This window comes from Protopterus annectens, chromosome 3.part1, assembly GCF_019279795.1.
Source record: "Protopterus annectens isolate FY-2018-M chromosome 3.part1, PAN1.0, whole genome shotgun sequence".
Classification (NCBI taxonomy): domain Eukaryota; kingdom Metazoa; phylum Chordata; order Ceratodontiformes; family Protopteridae; genus Protopterus; species Protopterus annectens.
Window position 1 is genome coordinate 1,332,181,853 of NC_056732.1, and position 21,615 is coordinate 1,332,203,467.

At 39.4% G+C, this 21,615-nt stretch overlaps 1 protein-coding gene across 1 annotated transcript in view; it reads right to left on the bottom strand.

Moving 5' to 3' along the window:
• MCMDC2 (minichromosome maintenance domain containing 2) overlaps nt 1–21,615 on the bottom strand; it is a gene marked incomplete at its 5' end in the record, with an annotated part of 2,309,393 nt that overhangs the window by 803,579 nt on the left and 1,484,199 nt on the right. The window contains 2 exon segments of the mRNA XM_044067368.1: nt 18,977–18,990; nt 21,355–21,387. Of these exon segments, the coding sequence (XP_043923303.1) occupies nt 18,977–18,990; nt 21,355–21,387 (47 nt within the window).

Here is a 21,615-nt window from a genome sequence, read left to right on the forward strand (position 1 = left end):
AAAACACACTAAGCCTCTAAAAACCCTAATAATTGAATGAGATTAGCTAACAGAATATAACTGATGGAGCATAAATATGAACAGCAATTCCTTCACAATTTAATTTTTCTAACTTTGTAATATCATGAATCCCAACCTGTGTTCTAAACAGACCAGCCATGTCCATATACAAAAAATTCACAAGGGTGTGCAAATATATGTAGGCACATTATGAATCAAAATAACGAGTAAAAATGAAAAAAAATGAAAAACTAACATGAACACATAACCATAATAACAGAGAAATACATCTGACATAAAACAGAACACATTATATACTCTTATTGTGAAAAAATCTTGTAAAGTTATTAAGGTTAGAGTTTAGACACTTAGTGTGTTTTGTATGCTAATAAAAAGAAGTTATGTACTCATCATAATGTTCTATGTTTGTTGTCCATAATCTCACTTTCTTTCTTTCTGGTTGGGTTCGGAACCAAGCATCGGTTCTGACTCATCCTTTTACTAAAGCTCGAGAGCTTCCACTGGCTCAAGGCTATACCCTATCCCATGATATCTAGAGAAGGTAACCCAGATTGGGTTTGCAAACCACTAACAAAATAGAAGTAACATCCCAAACATAGTGTTAATCATCCTTAGCCTAAGTCTTATGAGGCAAGAAGGGAACCAGTGTACATTTGTAACCAATCCAAAAATTCCTCTCGATCCTCCAGGAGTGAAGGTTGGGGGAAGGAGGGTGGGACGCAAGAAAGAAGACAAGATTATGGACAACAAACATGGAATGTTATGGTGAGTACACAACTTCTTTATGTTATGTTGTCCTATCCTCGACTTCATTCTTGCTGGTTGGGACAGCATCCCCAGCACCTTCTTTCTTGGGTGGCTCAAGGGAGTAGGCTCTTCAGAACAGTGGAACCAAAGGAAGCTCTGTTCCTGGAGGCCATGTCTACTTTGTAATGAATGATAAATGTATAAGGTTTGACCCGTGTGGCTGCAGCACAGATTGAATCCATAGCTAACCTTGCCTGAAAAGCGACCGAAGTTGAAGTAGCTCTTGTTGAGTGGCCTCTAATCTTTCCTGGCAATTGTCTATGCTGAGAATTATATAAATAGGAAATACTGTCAGTTAGCCATTTAGATAAGGTAACTTTTGAAATTGGTGCACCTTTCTTGCTGTCTGAGAAGGAGACACATAATTGATCAGATTTTCTAAACTCCTTTTGTCCTATGCAAGTAGAAATGTAGTTGTCTGTGTACATCTAACTGGTGAAGCTTATATTCTGCCTTGTTGCCATAATTTGGAAAAAAGACTGGCAGGTCAATGGACTGATTTAAATTGGTCTCTGAACATACTTTGGGAAGAAAGGAAGGATTAGTTCTAAGAGAGACTCTGTCTTTATGAAAAATGAAATAGGGAGGGCTTATGGACAGAGCTTGCAATTATGAAACCCTCCTAGCTGAAGTAATAGCTGTCAGAAAGACTGTCTTTCAGGTAAGAAATTTTAATTGACAGGAGGAAGTTGGTTCGTATGGAGGGAGAGTTAGAGTAGTCAGCACTAAATTGAGGTCCCAAGGAGGTGGTGGTTCCTTTATTGGAGGCCTTAGTAAGAATCTACCTCTCAAGAAGGCTTTGTATGATCTATGAGACATTATTTTTGATCCCATATCTCCTATGTGATAGTTGGATATGGTGGCTAATTATACCCATACAGTAGCTGCAGCTGCACCTTCATTGAAAATCTCTGCTAAGAAATCTAAAATTGTAGTCACTGGAGCTGTAAAGGGATCTATATTATTCTTGAAAGCCCAACAAGAAAACCTTTTCCATTTGCTAGCATACAGTTTCCTAGTTGCAGTCTTATGGGATGAGACCAAAATGTGACACACTGCAGGGGATATGTCCAGAAGCCTGGCTAAGGTTAAAAGTGGAGGAGCCAAGCTGTCTACTTGAGGGATTGAATAGAGGGATGGAGCGGACCTGACTGATGGATCAGAAGATCTGGTACTGGGTCCAGAATCCATGGCTCCTCCCAGAGATGGGTCCATAGAAAGGGGAACCAGATTTGATGAGGCAAGTATTGAGTGATGGGAATTAGCCTGCAACTCAATGATTTGGCTTTCTGTAGAAGTCTGGAGATTAGTGGAAATTGGGGAAAGGCATAAAGAAGTCCCAGGGGCCAATCATGAACAAGTGCATCTCTTGGTGACTCCCCCAGAGGGGGGATTAGGGCAAGGTAGCTGCTGCATTTGGTGTTTATGGACATGGCAAAGAGTCGCAGCAAGGCTGGCCCCAGAAAAATTTGGTTTGCAATTTCCTATTTCAGGGACCACTTGTGAGGCATCAAAATTGCTCTGCTTAATTTGTCTGCTATCACGTTGGATTTCCCCGGAATATGCATTTCAATCAGAAAACGTTGAGAAGATATTGCCCATTGCCATACACTCTGGGCCTCTCGACACAAGGGGTAGAATCTGGTTCTGCCTTGTTTGTTGATGTACCACACCACTGACATGTTGTCTGTCTGTATTACAATCATACCTGGTGGAAGAGAGTTCTGGAATGCCATCTGTAGGACATTGATGTGCAAATGATATTGGTGTTCTTGCCAAATTCCTTGGATGGTCTTTCCCAGATAATGCACCCCCACACTATCTGGGAAGTGTCCGTGGTCACTATAGCTACTGGTTGGGGGAGAGTGAACGGCTTGCCTAGAGGCACCTGTGTGGATTGAAGCCAACAGCATAGATCCCTCTTGCAGGAGTCTGTGATGAAGATCTTGTGGAACATGGGCAAATCCTGCATGGACCATTGAGCAAAGAGTAGCCGCTGTAAAACTCTCATATGTAGATGTGCCAGAGGTACTAGTGTTATAGCAGCCATCATAGTGCCTAAGACCTTTATAACAAACTTTGCCTGTACTTCTTTCTTCAAGACCAAGAAGGACACTTGATGGTGCAGTGTCTGTACCCTGTCGTGAGGCAATTTTGCTACCATGTCTTTTGTGTTTAATTCTGCTCCTAGCTATGTTATATGCTATGATGGCAACAAGGCAGATTTTTTTGAAATTTATCATAATGACCAGTTCTGAGCATAGATGGATGGTGGTGTCTCTGGCCTTGGTTAGTAGATGCTCGGTGGTGGCAGTGAGGAGCTAGTCATCTAAGTATGAAAACACCTGGAATCCTAGCCATCTCAGGTGAGCTGTGACTACTGCCATGCATTTGGTAAACACTTTGGGGGCTGTAGTGAGTCCAAAGGGGAGAGCTCTGAATTGGTAGTGACTGGCTCACAGCCAGAAGCGTAGATATCTCCTTTATCGCCTGTCCATCTTTATATGGTAGTATGCATCCTGGAGATTGATGGAGCAGATCCAGTCATCTTTTCCCAGAAAGGAGAGTATAGACTGCAGTGTTATCATCCGGAACTTTGTTTTTTTGACAGACTTGTTTAGTCTGCCTGAGATCCAAAATAGGTCTCCAGTCCCTTGTCTTCTTTGGAACTAAAAAGAACCTTAAGTAAGTTCTGGATCTGATTTGGTCTGCGAGGATTTCTTGAATGACTCTTTTTTTCTAGCAACCTTTGAATCTCTAGGGTTGCTTGATCCCTTTGACAGGGTGGAATGTCTGGGACTGATCTTGATAGTAGAGGAAGAGTAGAGAAGGGTATGTTGTATCCCCTGGATATAATCGACTGTACCCATTTGTCTTGAGTGATGTTTAGCCAGGCTTTTGGGTACAGTGATAGTCTGCCCCCAACTGCCTCCAGAGGTGGGCAGGGGGGCCTCCTTTCAGAAGCACTGGAAGGGCCTGCCAGAGAAGGTATCTCTGTCACCCTGATTTTGTGGACCCCCTCTGCTGCGAGGATTGCGTCTTCCATTGTTGTTTCCCCCTCTGCTCCTGGGGGAAAATTCACCAGGTGCATTTGGTAAAGCTCTTTGGGATTTGTAGAACCACATCCTCCCACCATTTTGGCCTTTGTGGTAAGGCCTGGTAGGGATGGAAAAACGGACTCCCACAGCAGACAAATTTTTGCCTTCTTGTTCACACCTGGTCAGAGTCTCTTTTACTTCTGACCCGAACAAGGACGAGCCGTCAAAAGGGGCATTTATGAAGGAAGATTTAAAGGGTTCAGCAAACTCATGAAGGCGCATCCAGGAATGCTTCCTCAGAGTTATTCCTGTGCCTGCTGCCCTACTTGTTCCATCAGCTGCATAAGAGATGAGCCACATGGAGGAATTGACTACAGCAAATAAGGTAGCAAGCTTAGAGGAGATCTTATCTGACACCCCAGCAGCTGTAGAACCTTGGAGGGTATCTCCCAGCTCCATCAGGAGATCCCTCTGAATTCTGGTAAAGTGGGTTAGGTAGTTCAGTGACCAGAGAGTAAAGGCCGCTGATGAAAACATATGCTTCCTGTATCTGTCTATCATTCAAGATTCCTTATTTGGTGGATGGACAGATGAAGAAGTCTCAGCCAACTCCTTTTTGGTGGCCACTGCCACCACCATGGCATCTACCTGAACACCTTTGGTCAAAAATTCCTTGTCTGAAGGGTTAGTAATGAACTTGTTTGGCCTCCTTGGAGCAAGTTCCACAGATTCTGGGGAGCCCCACACCTTTCCACTCACCACCCCAAGCAGCTGCTCAAAAGATGGAGACACCCAAGAGGTGGAAGGTCAAGAAACAAATGCCTCCAGGTGCACAGATTCATTCTCAGAAGGGTTTAGGGTCTTCCAGCCACCTCTCTGCTTCAGGATCTCTAGAATGTCTGAAAAGGAGACATCCTCAGAGGGTGACCTTGGGGACCCTTCTGAATCCTCTAAATCTGTGTCTGAAGTGACAGACTCCTCAGGCAAGTCTAGATGTTTCCTCTTACAAGTTCTCTTCTGAGAGACCTCTGCAGAGAGATCCTCTGGGAAGGTTTCAGAAGAGAGAGACTCACCCAATGGGGCATACTGGGGCACTGGTTCCCAACTCCTGGAGGGGAGGGATGGAACAGAGGTAGAAGCCAGCTCTTTAGGGGTAAGATTGCCAGGATCCAAGGGTGGCACCATCTGCTCTGACAGCACACTCCTCATAACGTTGAAGGCACCACAACCTGGGTTTGAAGAGGCCTCAGGCTCCGAAGAGCCCAGGGACCTCCCTCGCACCAAGGAGGTGGGCTCTAAGACCAATGTAGGTGTTGAGCTCACCTGCGCTGAAGCCCCAAGAGGAAGAATTGGATCTGACAATGGTCTGATCCAACCCTCCTCCCCGGACCAGACAGGGGAGCATTGGCACCCAGACCTTTCGACAGAGGATGGAACCAAAGAAGTCAGAGCAGAAGTCAGGACCGAAAACCCAGGTGTGAGTCTAGGGCCCAACAGTTCCACCACAAAGACATTCAAGCACTCTGGCTCCGATACCACTCAGGTCAGAGGAGGAAGAGAAGCAGGGGCAGTAGTAGGTGTTGATTCCACTTCCTTATGGGTTGGAATCAATAAAATTTTGGCTAGAGCCAGTGTTCGAAGTAACCTCTTGACCACCCACTCCATGTTGTCATCTGACAAGCTCTTGGAGGATCAGGAGGACGGGGCTGAGGACTTAACATTACTATCTATTGCAATAAAGGTGACTGAGGGAATGAAGAGATCGGCTCCAAAGTTGGAGACTGGCTCCATATATGATTCCTACTTGGTTCTGATAAACCCAGAGGAACCAATGGAGATGATTTCTCGGGCCCGACAGCTTTCGGGTCCAAAGTTATACCTTTGGCTACTTTTTTTGCCTGCTCAGACACAGGAGCTGAAGAAGAAGCCCATTTTGTAGATTTTTCTGATCTGGGGGACTGAGAAGGTTTTGAGGAAGTCTGGGTACCTTCTAGCACCTCATCAAAAAGAGCTTTAAGTAAACCCCTAGCAATTAGCTTATTCCTGTGTTCCTGTAACACCCTTGAACTAAACCCATGGCAGATGGAGCAGGAATCCTGCAAGTGAACTGCACCTAGACAATAAATGCAAGTAGTGCGCCCATCAGTAAGTAACATCTTTTGGGTACACAAGTTGCATTTTTTTAAAGCCAGACTGTTTGGCTTCCTTGCCTTCCTTGGACATACTGGCAACACAAAACAAACACCACACTGTCAAGAAAAGGGTATGATACTATATATTCTACAGGTATAAACTACAGTTGTATGGCAAAAACACTCTAACAGGTTAATAAAACTTCTTTTTTTTTACACACAGGTGAGAGAAAGTGGAGAGAGGAAAAAGGGCTAGAGGAGAGGCCTCTAACTTAAACAACAAACTCCTCTAGCCAGAGGAGACATCTCTAACTTAAACAACGAACATCTCAGGGAAAGGGATTAGAAAGGGGAAGCCCTCTAACTTAAACGGTCGTGAGAAAAAAAAAAAGGAAAATAGCAAACCTTCTAACTTAAGCAGGTTCGAAGGATAAAAAAACTTTAGAGACAGGATAGGGTAGGTTTCGGAACTAGCGACAGTAATGGCCAACCACAATAGCTCACAACAACCGATAATCCAACAATTAACACCAACTAGAGGCTAAATACACAATATTTATAACTAACTAACTAACTAACTAACTAACTAACTAACTAAATAAATAACTAAATAACTAACTAACTATTCTCAATCAATACACTATAATAAAGCTGGAAAAAAACAGAAGAAAAAGGTTTCACGTAGCCTGAGCCTAGTGAGAAGCACCCAATTTAGTTTAGTGGCAAACGAGATCTGGGTTACCTTCTTTAGGCATCATGGGATAGGGTATAACCTTGGGCCAGTCAAGGTTCTCGAGCTTTAGTAAAAGGCTGAGTCAGAACCGATGCTCAGTTCAGAACCCAACCAGCAAGAATGAAGGTGAGATAAGACAACATAACATCAGATGTTTTAGAGTTTTTACTTAAAAAGTATTTGGGCTAGACAAAACATTGTATTTTTATAATTTAATAAATTGCAGAGAGGGCACACTAATCAACTTGCTTCTTTGTTAACTTGACATGTGACTTGTTACTTGTATTTAAAAAGCTGTGTGCACAATGGCAGTTCTTTCTGATGAAGTCCATGTAATTCAGACAAAAGCACTCATTGTTGTGAAATAAAAAAATCTTTGTTTCACTTTTGCATCCTTCTTATCTTAATATGATAGTATGGATCCTGGAGATAATATCGAGCATATCCAGTCATCCTTCCTCAGAAGAGGCAGAATGGACTGAACCATGACCACCCAGAATTTCACCTGTTTTATGAACTGGTTGAAGTAACTTAGGTCCAGAGTGTGCCTGAGGTTCCCTATTGTTTTTTTTTGGAACCAAACAGAACTTTAGACTCCAGATCCTTACTGGTCTCATGGAACCTCCTGGATGAATCTCCTTTCTAACAGCTTTACTTCCTCTGGTGCTGCCAACTCCAACTGACTGCATAGAACCTCTAGAATTCCCTTGCTCTTCTGAGAAGGGGAGACAAAGGGAATAATGTAGCTATTGGTGATTATCATATGCTCTCAGAAATCTTGGCTGGTGGCCTGCCAGGCTTGAGGGTGCAGGGACTAGTGTTCCCCCAACTGCCTCCAGAGTGTGGAAGTAGGGCAACCTTTTAGGAGTGGTGGAAGGGGTTCTATATAAAAGAAACTCAAAACTCTTTGTTTTGCAATCTGCCTCTGCCCTGGAACAAAGTCCACTGAAAGTTGAAAAATTAATTATCAAGGTGCTGCTTTCTGTGCTGGAACCAAAGTCTTCTTAAGACACTAAGGTCTAGCTGGCTGGATTCTGCTGAAATCAAAGTCTAGTTATAATTGCATTCACAGTCTGTTGCCCACAGAAACTTGCAGAATATCGACTGATGCAGCAACAAACTCTGTCACTTTAACAGCAGTAACCAATAAATAACTTTTTATAACAAACCACAAGGACTACTGTTGCAGCTTTAATTACACTGTACCACTTTTTACTTCTCGTACAGCATAAATGATGTGAAAGGTGTAACATACATAAATACCTCAGAAAAAGTGTTCCTACACAAATACCTCTAACAATGTTATCTGCTATAGTCTCTTTATAGTGTTTTTGCCTCCTGTTTTTCTCCTTGGTATTCTATTTTGGTCTTTGTATGAAAACATCTGTTTGCTGGTGTTTGTAGAAAAATATGTTTTCATCCTGTAGAGAAACAATACTGATATTGTTTTTTAAGGAAACATCTTTGGGGAAACACGTACAACTGCTGACTTGATAAAGGCATGTCCATTCAAACTTCTTTGCTTAACAGTGTCATATGATAGAAACACGTACAGATTGTGTTCCTGTTGTCCATTCTTTAAGGAAGCAGGTTAGCTTATTACTGACAATGTGAAATGCATTCATCCTGGTTTTTACATTTTTTTCTAAGTCTGTAAGAAGTCAGCTTTCTTGCTGACAGTGTAAAATGCATACATTATTGCTGATTTTGTAGGAAAACATGTTGATTAAGCAAATTCCTTATTTTTCAAGCCACGGTCATTTAGTATGGATGCTAATCACATATTGCTAAACACTATTTCTACATTTAAACAAGCTTTATTTTATACCTTATTAATTTTGCATATTTGTAGCAGAACTAATTTCAATCTTTTATTCACTGTTAAATACACTCTAACACTTCCCCCTTTTTATTTTTTAAAACAATTTATGTTTGTGATGCCCTTGCCCTGGCCCAGCAATCAAGGAGCCTCAGTCCTCACCACTAACACCAGAGAAGGTGTCTCATATATGAGGAAAGGATAACAAATATACACAGTAAAGTGCAAATTCCCTTAAGAGCACACAGTGATCACAGTCAGTCTGGGGCTGGCCACTCCCTTGCTTTCCAGGTCTCCAATAAGACTCCCCACTGGCACAGCTATAGGGTCCAGATCTCGGCTTAGTGGGCAAGCTAAAACCTCTAGCACCCTCTCTGTTCAACCAGTGCTTCATGTCTCTGCCCAAGTAGCTGACAGACACACACACACACAAACACACACACACACACACACACACACACACACACACACACACACACACACACACACACACACAAACACACACACATGCACTTTGAGAAGAGTTTATACAACCACACAGATGCTCCAGGGGAAGGCTGGCACAGTTTCTCCAGCTGTGCCCCTTTCTCACAGACTATACGGTAGTTCCACTTGCCACTGCCCACTAATACTTATCAGCTACTCAAAGGCCCTTAAAAGGGTGGCCAGTTATTACTGTGCAATATTATTATCCAATTGGTAGTTGTGACTTAACAGTCAAGGCTTATTTAGAGTGACTTGGACAGTAAACTCTATAAATATGCAATGTACTCTAGAGCTTAAATTATCTCTGCACAAAACAACCACATTTGAAAGGGTTTAAAATATTTAATAATAAATAAAACCACAAGACAATACTTTCTACTACACGGTGATAGTCAAGAGTTCAGAGATCACACATAAATACTTAAAATAATTCAATAGTACAGTTCTGACATTAAGCAAAATACTTAGTCTAATCTTTCTAGTTCCTAGCTATTTCTAAAAGAAAACACAAGATAACTTACATATGAGCAAGACAGTGCTGTGAGTTGGATGATCAAGACAAACTTCTTAATGCCTTCTGATTCTCTCTGTTTAAATTGCTATTGCAGTCCTGATTCCCATTACATAATTTTTTTTACACTTTCCTGGTATTCCCAGGCTGACAGAAACTGTATTCACATACTTTTACACCTAGGCAGAAACCAGAGCAATAAAGGACATTCCACATGTAAATTCTGGTCACTAACTTTAGCTATAAAACAATAGGCTGGAAGCCTTCATGTAGCCCGGCCGGAGCCAAATTGTAAACATCAAAGACAGTCATGAAATAATTTTAATTTCAAAGGACAGGCAATAAATGCTTGACTTAGCTTTCTTTACAGCAGAGGGCAATGTTGCTACATTGTTTTGAGTTCAACATTTCACAGTGTATTTTTTCATTTAAGAAAACAAGCCTGTAATTCAACATTCATATTTACAAATGACAGAATTATGTATAAAATCATATCTGGCTAGGCTGGCAGCCTTCACAATGTTAATATGTATCTTTTGTCAGATTATACAGAAAACACATTAAGAAACAAAATCTTTAGTCTTCTTTTGATACAATTCAAAATGCAATTTTACATAATTAATACAATGATATCAAGTATTACTACTAAAACTGAATATATTTAACAACTTTTTCTTTTGCAGACCATTCTGTGAAAATATTTTATCAGTTATGAGCTGTCTGCTTTAGTTTTATTTTTTTAATTTAATTTATTCTTTTGCAATCAGAGAATTTAATTTATGACTTAGAACTGTTCCATTAACTCTTTGCAGCTGTTGAATTAACTATTTACTTTTATTAATCATTTTATACCAAAATATTACAGATAGACTATTATCTATAAGAGATAAGAACTATGTGCTACTGCAAAGGCTATTTAATGCTATAAATATAAAGTTTCAATGTAAGTTTAATCATAACATTGTGGTCATATCTCTGAACTGCCCATTAACACCTTGGTTGACAGTGAAATGAGCATATTAAACACCTTAGTAAAGTACTGAACTGGGCTTAGATAATATTTGAATGCAATTATTTCAGTATATTTAATACCTGAAGATTTAAAAACCACATGATTTATACACTAAAGAATGCTATGCACATACTACTCCATTAGCTGTATGAGTACAATCTTTTAATTTAATTTTCCTCTAACTGGGGTAACCAATACTGGTACTGATAACATGGTGGTCCAAAAACAGTGATAAAATTACAACTAGTAATAAAATTACAACTTGAAAAATTATTTTTGAACTTGTTACTTTACAATGTGTCCTGTACAGTATATATCTACACAGACATTTTGCTACTCATGCATTTCAGTCTAGTAGGTACCTTGGAGCATTTTGTTTTAAATTTCATTTGTACTGAATTATTCTGTATTTGTACATACATAGACTATAAAGTACACTTAGTCTAATCTTGCAAATTTAGTAACATTAACATCAAGCAAAAGCTTGGAAAATTCTTATGTCTATTTAGAAGTATCTAGTGGAATTGCCACCAGAGGCAACTACATACCCAGCAATTAGAAACATTCATGCTTTTTGCATACCAACACTGTCTTGCCAAAAACATATTAAAAATAGTGACAAGTATTGCTAATTTTTTACATATCTTTACTCTCTCTCTCTTGTATAGCTTTACAGTTTAACAGGTTGTAAATACAATTTAATACTAAAGAATAAAATATCTTGGCCTGTCAGGTTTAATCTGTTTACCAGTATTTCTAATGCACTAATACCTGTTTTCCCCTCCCCCCAAAAGAGTATTGTCAAGCAGGACTCAGATATTATTTTTCTTCGTGTAGCTCTGTTTTAGACCCTTCTGCAGTACTGCTTGAGAAAGTACCCCCCTGTAGTATTGCAGTGTTGTTTATTTCCTTTATGCTGTGAGAATAGAATGTATGTCAGCCCAACACTTTGGTTATACATTTGCTTTATTATGTTACTAACAAACTATGGACCTTTGTCTGATTTGATAATTTTTTAGCTGTTTTCAATGACATAATGTATTTATTTCTGTTGCCTTTGCTGTCTACTACTACTAGTAGTTATTTGTACCCTCCTGTATAATTTATTTGAATCGTATGTATACTATAGCCCATCTGCTGGCTGTACTTGATGCAACTGAGTGTTTTTACTTTTAACACTTACCTGCAAACAGATTATCAGTGACATATATGTACAATTGTGATGTTTTATTACAATTACCAAATAGTGTTGCATGTGAACATTTAACAATTATGGTTTAATAACAATAATGTTTTAGAAAAGTTCAAGCCACTTGTCTGGCAATCAGTCTTGTTTTTTTACCTTATTTGCTCAATATTTCCTGTAACTATTTAGCCACTCTGGGAAGGTCTGAGCTCACATTTTAGACTCTGTAGACCATAGTTAACCCTTTTAGCATTTTTCTTTTAACCATCTGTTAATACACTTGCAGCTTGATATTCAAATGCAGTTGTAAAAACACTTAGTATTATATTTGTGATTTCCATAACTATGCATTTATACTACATAACTAGACATTACTTTACAATTAGCTTACATATTTTTTAACTCTGATTTCAGTATTTTTTATTTATTTAACTGGTCTGCCATTCATTTTACAAAGACTGCTTGACTAATACCATCTGTGATTTTATTTCTTTTTAAAATTCAGAACTTTAACTATTTGGTGTGGTGTTACTACACAATTATAAAAAAATTGCAAAAAAAAAAAAAACAATTGCAAAAAAAAAAAAAAAATAGATATTGGCTTAACTAATACATGTTTATGTTTACATGATTTACATTTGCTGTTGTCTGCCTTTTTTTTCTTGTGCATTTTAACAGATGTACTTTATATGAAAAGAAAATACATGCAAGTCAATCTTGTGACTTCAGATTTTTACTGTTATGCACTAGAACTGATTTGTTTTCCTTTTTTACTATGCTATGAGAATGGCAGTCATACACTCTACTTTACTGTAGTACTGATAAATGTCTTGCTTTAATTGAATGAAAGTTTTAAAACATTTGAGAATGATTTGTCCATACATCAGATCCTACCATATATGCTTAACCATTTTCAAAACACAAGTATATTGTAAAATATGCTTTTCTTCTACAGATCAGCTGTAGTTTCCTGTTCTTTTGCAATGTTTTCTTAAGCTCAGCTGTTGTATGCAGGAAGTCAGTCTCTGTCAGTTCAGCTAATTTATTTTCTTTATCCTGTAACTGCTGTTCAAGAGTTTCCCGTAATGTTGCATGGTCTTCCTGATATTTTTCAGTAACCTGTTCTGCTGAATCTAAAACTCCTATGCAGTTTTGAAAAAAATGCATGTATAACTTGTCTAAAGTTCCTGAACTCATTGTATCTGTCTTTTTGAAGTTTATTACATTCATTTGTAACAAAATGTACTAGATGTTCTGTCAGTAACTGATTTGACTCCTGTTGTAACTCTGAAATAAACCTTTTGCATGTGGTGACAGGGCATAATTGTTCAACATCTGAATATAATGTAAGCATATTAACTTTTCCTGCTTTTTTTACCATTAAAATATTTGTCTGTACAGTCTAGCCTTTGAATAATGGCATGCACTGTATTTTTATAACATTGTACACAGAAAGCAGTTTCATATGATTTCACAATAAACATTTTTCATACTCCACATGGTTTTCTTTGAGATACCAGTCAATATTGTAATACATTTGTATAATTCCTTACTATCAACTTGCCCTAATAAGGTTTTACATTTACTAATGCGCTGTGTATACCAACATTGCAGTTTACTCCATATTTTATCTGGTTGTTCTGCTACATTAAGAGTAAAGTTTGGTTTACACCTGCTTGAATTCTGTGTAATAGCATCCATACTAAAAATGTGACACAGAAAATGGTCTTACCACTTAGCAAGAGAACAGGTGATCAGGCTGTTGTTGCAGATGGCTGGAATTTTTTTAGAATCACTCGAGAAGCTGGTGGAACACAGCAGGCAGTGAACTGCTATGAAAAGTTGGTGTTCACTTTTTTTGGAGAATTTATGCCACCGAGACTTTCCTGCAATGCAGGCTCAATCTGGATTCAGACATCTGAGAAACTTTACTGGTACAAGCTGTAGAAACTGGAGGATTTCTGTTTAGGATTTACCCATATGTACAAATGTTAGTTACTGCAACTTCACTGAAGTGACCCTCTGCAGGAAACACTTCCCTGTGTTTAAATGCAGGCTAGGCTTGCCATTGAAAAATTAAATATCAAGGTGCTGCTTACTGTGCTGGAACCGAAGTCTTCTTAAGACACTAAGGTCTTGCTGGCTGGATTCTGCTGAAATCAAAGTTTAGTTATAATTGCATTCACAGTCTGTTGCCCAAGGAATCTTGCAGAATATACACTGATGTGGTACCAAACTCTGTAACTTTAAGAGCAGTAACCAATAAATAACTTTTATAACAAACCACATGGACTACTGTTCATAGGTTCATAGGTAGGTACTAGGCTATCGGCCCAAGGGCCTATGTAAGCCTAGCCAACAAGGTTCCCTGGCTTATGCCATCCAAGAAAGTTATTTTCCTGTACCACTGTTGAGCAGAGCCACAGAAGTGATCCTTGGGGTGTATTTCCTATTTCCCATCCACTCATCAAGATTTTTCTTGAAGAGAGCTAATGAGGAACTTTGCTTGACATAGATGGGTAGCTTGTTCCAGAGTATGGGAAGTCTCTAGGACAGGAATCTATCCCTCCCAAATGTCCTGCTTTTTGTGGTGACAAGGATTAAGTCCCTAGAGCGTGTAGCTCAGAGAGATTTGGGATTTCTTTAGGTGCAGCTTTAATTACACTGTACCACTTTTTACTTCTCGTTCAGCATAAATGATGTGAGAGGTGTAACATACACAAATACCTCAGAACAAAAGTGTTCCTACACAAATACCTCTAACAATGTTATCTTCTATAGTCTCTTTATAGTGTTTTTACATCCTGTTTTTCTCCTTGGTATTCTATTTTGGTCTCTGTATGAAAACATCTGTTTGCAGGTCTTTGCAGAAAATATGTTTTCATCCTGTAGAGAAACAATACTGATATTGTTTTTTAAGGAAACATCTTTGTGGGAAACACGTACAACTGCTGACTTGATAAAGGCATGTCCATTCAAATGTCTTTGCTTAACAGTGTCATATGATAGAAACGCATACAAATTGTTTTCCTGTTGTCCATTCTTTAAGGAAGCAGGTTAGCTTTCTTACTGACAATGTGAAATGATACATCCTGTTTTTTACATTTTTGATAAGTCTGTAAGAGGTCAGCTTTCTTGATGACAGTGTAAAATGCTTACATTCTTGCTGATTTTGTAGGAAAATATGTCCATTAAGCAAATTCCTTATTTTTCAAACTACAGTAATTTAGTATGGATGCTAATCACATATTGCTAAACTCTATTTCTACATTTAAGCAAGCTTTATTTTATACCTTATTTATTGTGCATATTTGTAGCAGAATTAATTTCAATCTTTTATTCACTGTTGAATACACTCTAACAAAAGTATTTCCCCTTCTGCCCCAGGGTGGGGGTGTGGGGGGTCTGTCAGCAGAACTGTCCAGGCCAAAACCCTGGGAATTTCTATACCATAACTTTTTCCCACTGTTTCGGCTCTGTGAAAAAAATCTTTGTGGGGTGGAAAAACATATGCCAACTGCAGGAAGGGTCTTGCTTTCCTGTTTGCTTTTGGTAAGCATTTCTTTTACCTTAGGTCTGAAGAGGATCAAATCATCAAAGGGAGCATTGATAAAGGACATCTTGAAGCTTCCTGTGAAATTTCATATATGCATCCAAGTGTGCCAGCAAAGGGCATTGTCAGTACCTGCTGCCCTTGCAGTGCCATCAGCTGCATTAGAAAACAGTCATATGGTCACATTAGTCATAGATTGAAGGGCAGATAGCTAAAACTCCACTGACTTCTGGATGTCCTTAGACAAGTTACTCAAAAGGGATTTTGATAATTCCTATGTTAAATCCCTCTGAAAGCGAGTCATGTAAGTCAGGTAGTTCAGTGTTCTGAATGCAAATGTCACTGAAGAACATGTCCATTTCCCATATCTGTCCAACACCCTAGATTCTCTATTAGGAGGATGAACATATGTGCTCTCTTCTGAGAGCTCCTTTCCTTTTCCTGAAGCAACAATAGTATCTACTGGGGGACGCTTGCTCCAGTAGGACTTATTCCTAGAAGCCACTAAGATCTTATGTGGCTTATGTGGGATCAGCTACACCATCTCAGGTTTTTTCCACAAGAGACCAGGTCTATTAGCTCATCAGTGGAATTGAACACCCCAGAGCTGGAACAGCCAGTCCCCGAACACCTTGACCACTGACTCTTGTGGGAAGGCAGCTTCGGAGGACTAACCACCTCTTTGTTTCATCAACTCCAGAATGTTTCCAAAAGAGACATCTTCCAAAGGAGATCATGGGAAATCCTCCCTTTAACTGAAATCAGGGTCTTCCTTAACTAACCCCAAGTGCCTTCTCTTACAGGCCATTTCCTTGAGCTCCCTCCCATAGGGGCTTCTGGGGAAGGCTCAGAATGTGTAGGGGAGCTCACCAAGTGAGATCCTTCAAGGCTGAGTGAGGCTGATTGTCCTTGTTGAACAGGATAAGTTGGCACAGTAACAGAATACACATGGGGCAGAAGAGAACCTAGATAGAGCCATCTCTTCTCTGGATCTGAAGAGAACCCTCTCAAATGCCTTGAAAGCTGAAGTCGAAACTAGTGTCAAAGCAGCACCCTTCCACCCACACCCAAAGACAACAAGGATGGAATGTCCTAAACTCTGATTTGACTTGGTTCCAAGGCTGACAACAGCACCAAGCTGTCCAGAGCCAAAGTGACAAGGGGTAAGGAAGTTTCCAAAAATTTCAGAGTCGATTTCAACACCCAAGCCTCAGCTCTGACACTTTCACTCAATAACTCATCATGATCCAACAAGGCTGGAGTCAAGAGAGTGATGGAAACCACTAGAGTCAAAGCTGATAAAGTTGCTGGCCATGACATGAGTGCTGTATGGGAGAAACTCAGATCCATTGCTGTTGGAAATGAAAGTTGGGCTGGAGTAGGAGAGATCATTGGTGGGGCACTAGAGACCATTTCTGGAGCCACTGATGGGGTAGATACCAGGAGGACTCCCAGCTGGATCTGTATCTGAAGAAACTTCCATAACATCCTGTTGATATTAGCTTTGGACAGATTCCTCGATGACCAGAAGGACCTGAAAGACAAACCATTGATGGTGGTCAAGATGAGTGTTGATGTTTCTCTTGTAATTGCAGCCTTGTGCTGACTTCCTCCAGTGAAAAAAACAAAGGAGTGGGGGTAAACAGATCCAATAAACCACCAAAGCTAGTGGATCTGAGTGTCTTAGTGTCTTTGAAGACATTTTTCTGGATTTTTCAGCCTTCTTTTTTTGCTCTCTCTCTTTCTCCTTACTTTTGTCCTTTTCATTCTTTTATTTTGAAACCTTCAAACTTTTAAGAAGAGGAAGAAAATGTCTTAAAAGATAAAGGAGCTGCTCCTTCTGCTTGAATAGGAAGAAAGCCCTTCAAAACTAACTTATCGTGATGACCTTGTAAAGCCCTAGTCCTGAAAGAGGTAGGAGCTTCACAGTCAGCATCTACATGTTTCACCCCTAAACAATAAACACAAAGAGAGTGAAAATCTTGGGGTGGGATCTTGTGCCCACAAACTGTGCATTTTTTTAAATCAAGCAACCTTTTCAGATTTTCAAATATCATTTACCTAAAAGGGCAAAACAACTGCACACACCAATGCCAACAAAAATCAAACAACAAATACTGTTAAACTTAGGACACTGCTAAGCAAAAAACAAGTAATCCTATAAGAAAAGAAGCAAACAGTACAAAATACATATATATATTTTTTATAAGTAGGGAAGGTGGGAAAGGAAACACATTCCTTAACAATGAGAAAAGGATATCAGAACATGGTAAAAAATTAATCTGAAAGGATAGTTAGAAAACAGATGTGCTTAAAAGAGAAACCTCATTGAAATATAATAAAAATAACCACTTATATAAACAGCAATGCAGAGCCCTGAAATCATGAGTCTTGACTGATCAAGCGACAAACAATATCTGAGTTAACTGGTGGAACCAGAGGTAATCATGGGTAGGGGAGGAATCAAAGCCCTGGATCCAAACTCTTGAAAAAAAAGTGCCAAGGTCAGATTATTAATTACCCCTCTATATACTGGGAATCCTATATGGCTTCAAATCTACAGGCAAAACGATACCTGGGATTCCTAAATACAAACACTCTTGACCAAATAGTGAATATGTTTACTAGAGGGTCCAACATATTAGACCATGTGCTCATAAGTATGGGAGGACAGTGCACCCCCTATGTCTGGTAAGGTCTGACCATAAAACCCTCTCCTTTCAAATCAAAATCAACTCAGTAATCCCATTAAAACTAGTAACAGTTGGAATGATTTCAAAGCAAATTACCTTTATTAAGTAATGGTTTGTCAAAATACATTGCCCTTCCAAACCCCAAGAACATGGCAGCCTATGCTGAATTGCTCTCAGGAATTCTGTACAACCATGTCAATGGCTGCAATAACAAACTTACAGGACTTCGTATAAACCCTTTATATCATACTGGATAGCTTGTTGGCTTACTGATAGGACTCACGACTGGCTTAAAAATCAATACAAAAAACGCATTATAGTACCTTTATGGTAGTCTGTCACACTGGCTAAGTATGTCATTGATAAGACATTCTTAAAAGTTGGTTCACTAGTCAGGGATTTGGGAACTCATGTAGATAGTAACCTAGCCTTCGATCAACATGTGTCTAAGGTAGCAAGAAAATCCTTCTATGCTGCTCAACTTATAAGCAAGCATGGCATCTGGGATCAGAGAGATCATCATACCACCGTACTCGGCCCTCATCAGACCCATCATGGAGTATAATGCCCCCTTCAGTATGTACCTGACCAGACATATGCAGCAACTGGAACATCCACTAAGGTTCCACACAAAAAGAATATAGGTAGTAAACACAATGTCCTACACTGATTGCCTCAAAGCCCTGTCTGTTTATTTTGTATCATACAGACTTCTGAGAGGTGATCTTCACCAAGCATGCAAGGCATTCCTGAATTATGTTTTGATGAACTTTTAGCACATCTGCAAAACAAACAGCATGAGAACTACTAGATTAAAAGACTTAAATTTTGCTTGCAACATAAGTATGTCATGTTGGAGAGACAGCTATGTTTCTCAGTCAATTCCCATTTTCTGGAACAGGTTCCCCAATCATGTGAAACAGAGGCCCTGTCATTCCCTATTTATGCACAACTTGGACCAATGAATGGATAAGCATAAATTCACCCCTGGTCTGTCTGCTGTGTCTCTGATGGACAGAGACAGTCAATAAATCACCCTGTTATATAAAATCAAATTTGTGGATCACATTTGGGTTGCAAAGCTAGACTTATAAGGGTCCTAGTGTACACGTGTGAACCTATGAACATTAACCTCATTATATAATAACTGACACTAATTTAATAGACAAAAGGAGATGAAAGGGAAGCACTATTGATTAGATAGTAACAATTTAAACTACTCACATTATCTGTTTAGTTACCTTACCAAACTCCAAAAGTAACCATCATCCAGGCTTTGTTGTCTTAGGTTTTTGGAAAGCCACAAAAAAAAAAAAAAAAAACTTTCAAGTGGGTGCAAGCTAAAAGGCATTTTCATAAGGACATTTTTAGCAAGTTACTAAAAAATGCAAATAAACCCTCTAAAATATTTACTCCTAGATGGGGCTGGCAACAAATTTAACTGCACCTTCCTAAATATTCTCACCTCTATTCTACATATATATATAAAAAAAGGGTTAAATCTGCTACTGTCTTTTAGATGTAAGAAGAAATTAAGAGGAACTAATGTTAATCAGGGGCAAAACTTGGAGTCACTGGAAAAGTTCTCAAACAATCCAGTCTAGACAAAATTATAACACACTTAGAAATCAGGTTAAATACATTTCTAGAAAAAGCAAGTACATTTCTTTAACTAGCAGCTCCCCTATTATCAAAATAATTGCGCATAATATTGGGTCAACATTAACAAACTTCTTAAGCAGAGTAAACAAACACACCCAGTCCTTTCCCCAGAGAAACTGATATTACATTGCCTCAACTACCAGAAAGCATTTCATACACACAGCTAATTATTTTATGCAAAACAGTAACTTTATACCAAGCAACAACGGCTCACATGACTTAAACATTCACCAAGTGATTGTCACTCAAACAAAAAGGCTACTAAAAAAGCTAAAACTACCTCAATGACTGCTGATCTTCTTTCATCAGAATACCTTCAAACTGCAGCTGATACAATAGCTTGCCCTATTGCAATAAATAGATCCATAAATTAATTGTGTGATAGAGCCATAAATGAATTGTGTGTTCCAGTTCTATGTGTGAGATACATCAAAGGGTTATTTATTTTTTGAAAATAAGCAGAAAAAGTAAGAAAAAATAGTAACAGTAATTACTATGCATGTTCGGCATCCATGCTATGTGGCACAACTGTTTCATGACTAGCACAGCTGGGAGGAGAACTGCAGATAAGGATGACTCCCTAATTCCTAAAGTAATTATTAACACAGGTGCAAGGAAAACCAGAGACAGGAATGACTCTCTAAAGTATTGAAGGTTGTCACATAATTTACATTGAAACAGAACAAAAATCAGCTTATCAGCAGACTGCATGGCATCAAACAAGTACAAACGTATTGACTTTATTTAGACAGAAAACTGTATAAAAATACTGTAAAACTAAATGTTGGTAATTGGGTATTTTGTTATACCAGTCCACAAGGGGGGATCCACCTTGGATCCTGGAAACTACCGTCCCATCAGTCTGACGAGCCTTATCTGCAAAGCCATGGAGCGAATTATCATGGAACTTATAAACAAAGACATTGGCAACCTTCAAACACTGGACCCCACCCAGTTTGGGTTCGTGAAGGGCTGATCTTGTCTCCTGAACCTGATTGACTTCTTTGAATCAGTCTCAGAGCCATGGACAAGGGTAAGGTGGTCCACACAGCCTATCTAGACCTTGCCAAGGCCTTTGACACCATCCCCCACTCTGGAATCATAGATAAACGTACTAAGCTGGGCATTAATCCCTACATCACCCAATGGGTTGCTAACTGGCTTACTGATAGAACCCACACTGTAAAAGTAGCCAACTCCAAATCCAGCTCCAGACAAGTGACAAGTGGAGTACCTCAGGGTTCAGTCCTGGGACCGCTCTTGTTTGGCATCTACTTCTCTGAAGTACAGGCCAACACTAAGGGACTCTGGCTAACAAAGTTCGCAGATGACTGCAAACTGGGAGCCATTATTGAATCCCCAAATTATGTGGATACTCTACAAAAGGGCCTTACAGAAACAGATGCTTGGTGCCAGAGCCATGGGCTCTAGGTCAATGCCAAGAAATGTATAGTTATCCCCTTTGGGAAAAAACATGTACCCGTGAATTACCATATAGGTGGCAGTACACTAAACACCAAAAGTGTGATAAGACACTTAGGGACACAGGTGGACAGTGGTCTCACCTTCAATAACCACATCACCACAACAGTCAGGAAATCCTTCTATGTGGCACACCTCATCACTAAGGGCTTTTCATCCAGAGAAAAGGAGGTCATTGTCCCACTGTACTCATCCCTCATTAGACTCATTATAGCATACAATGCTCCGTTTGGTATGTACCTCTCAAGACATCTGCAACAACTGGAAAGGCCGCAGAAATACCTCACTAAAAGAATCATGGGCCTAAAGCAGATGCCCTATGCTGACTGCCTTAAAAAACTCCAGCTATACTCTGTCACATATCATCTACTCAGAGGCGATCTCTGCTTAACATACAAGGCCATGTCAAACCCAGAGCTGTTGGACATGCTACACCTAAAGAAATCCCAATCCCTCAGAGCCACATGCTCCAGGGATCTA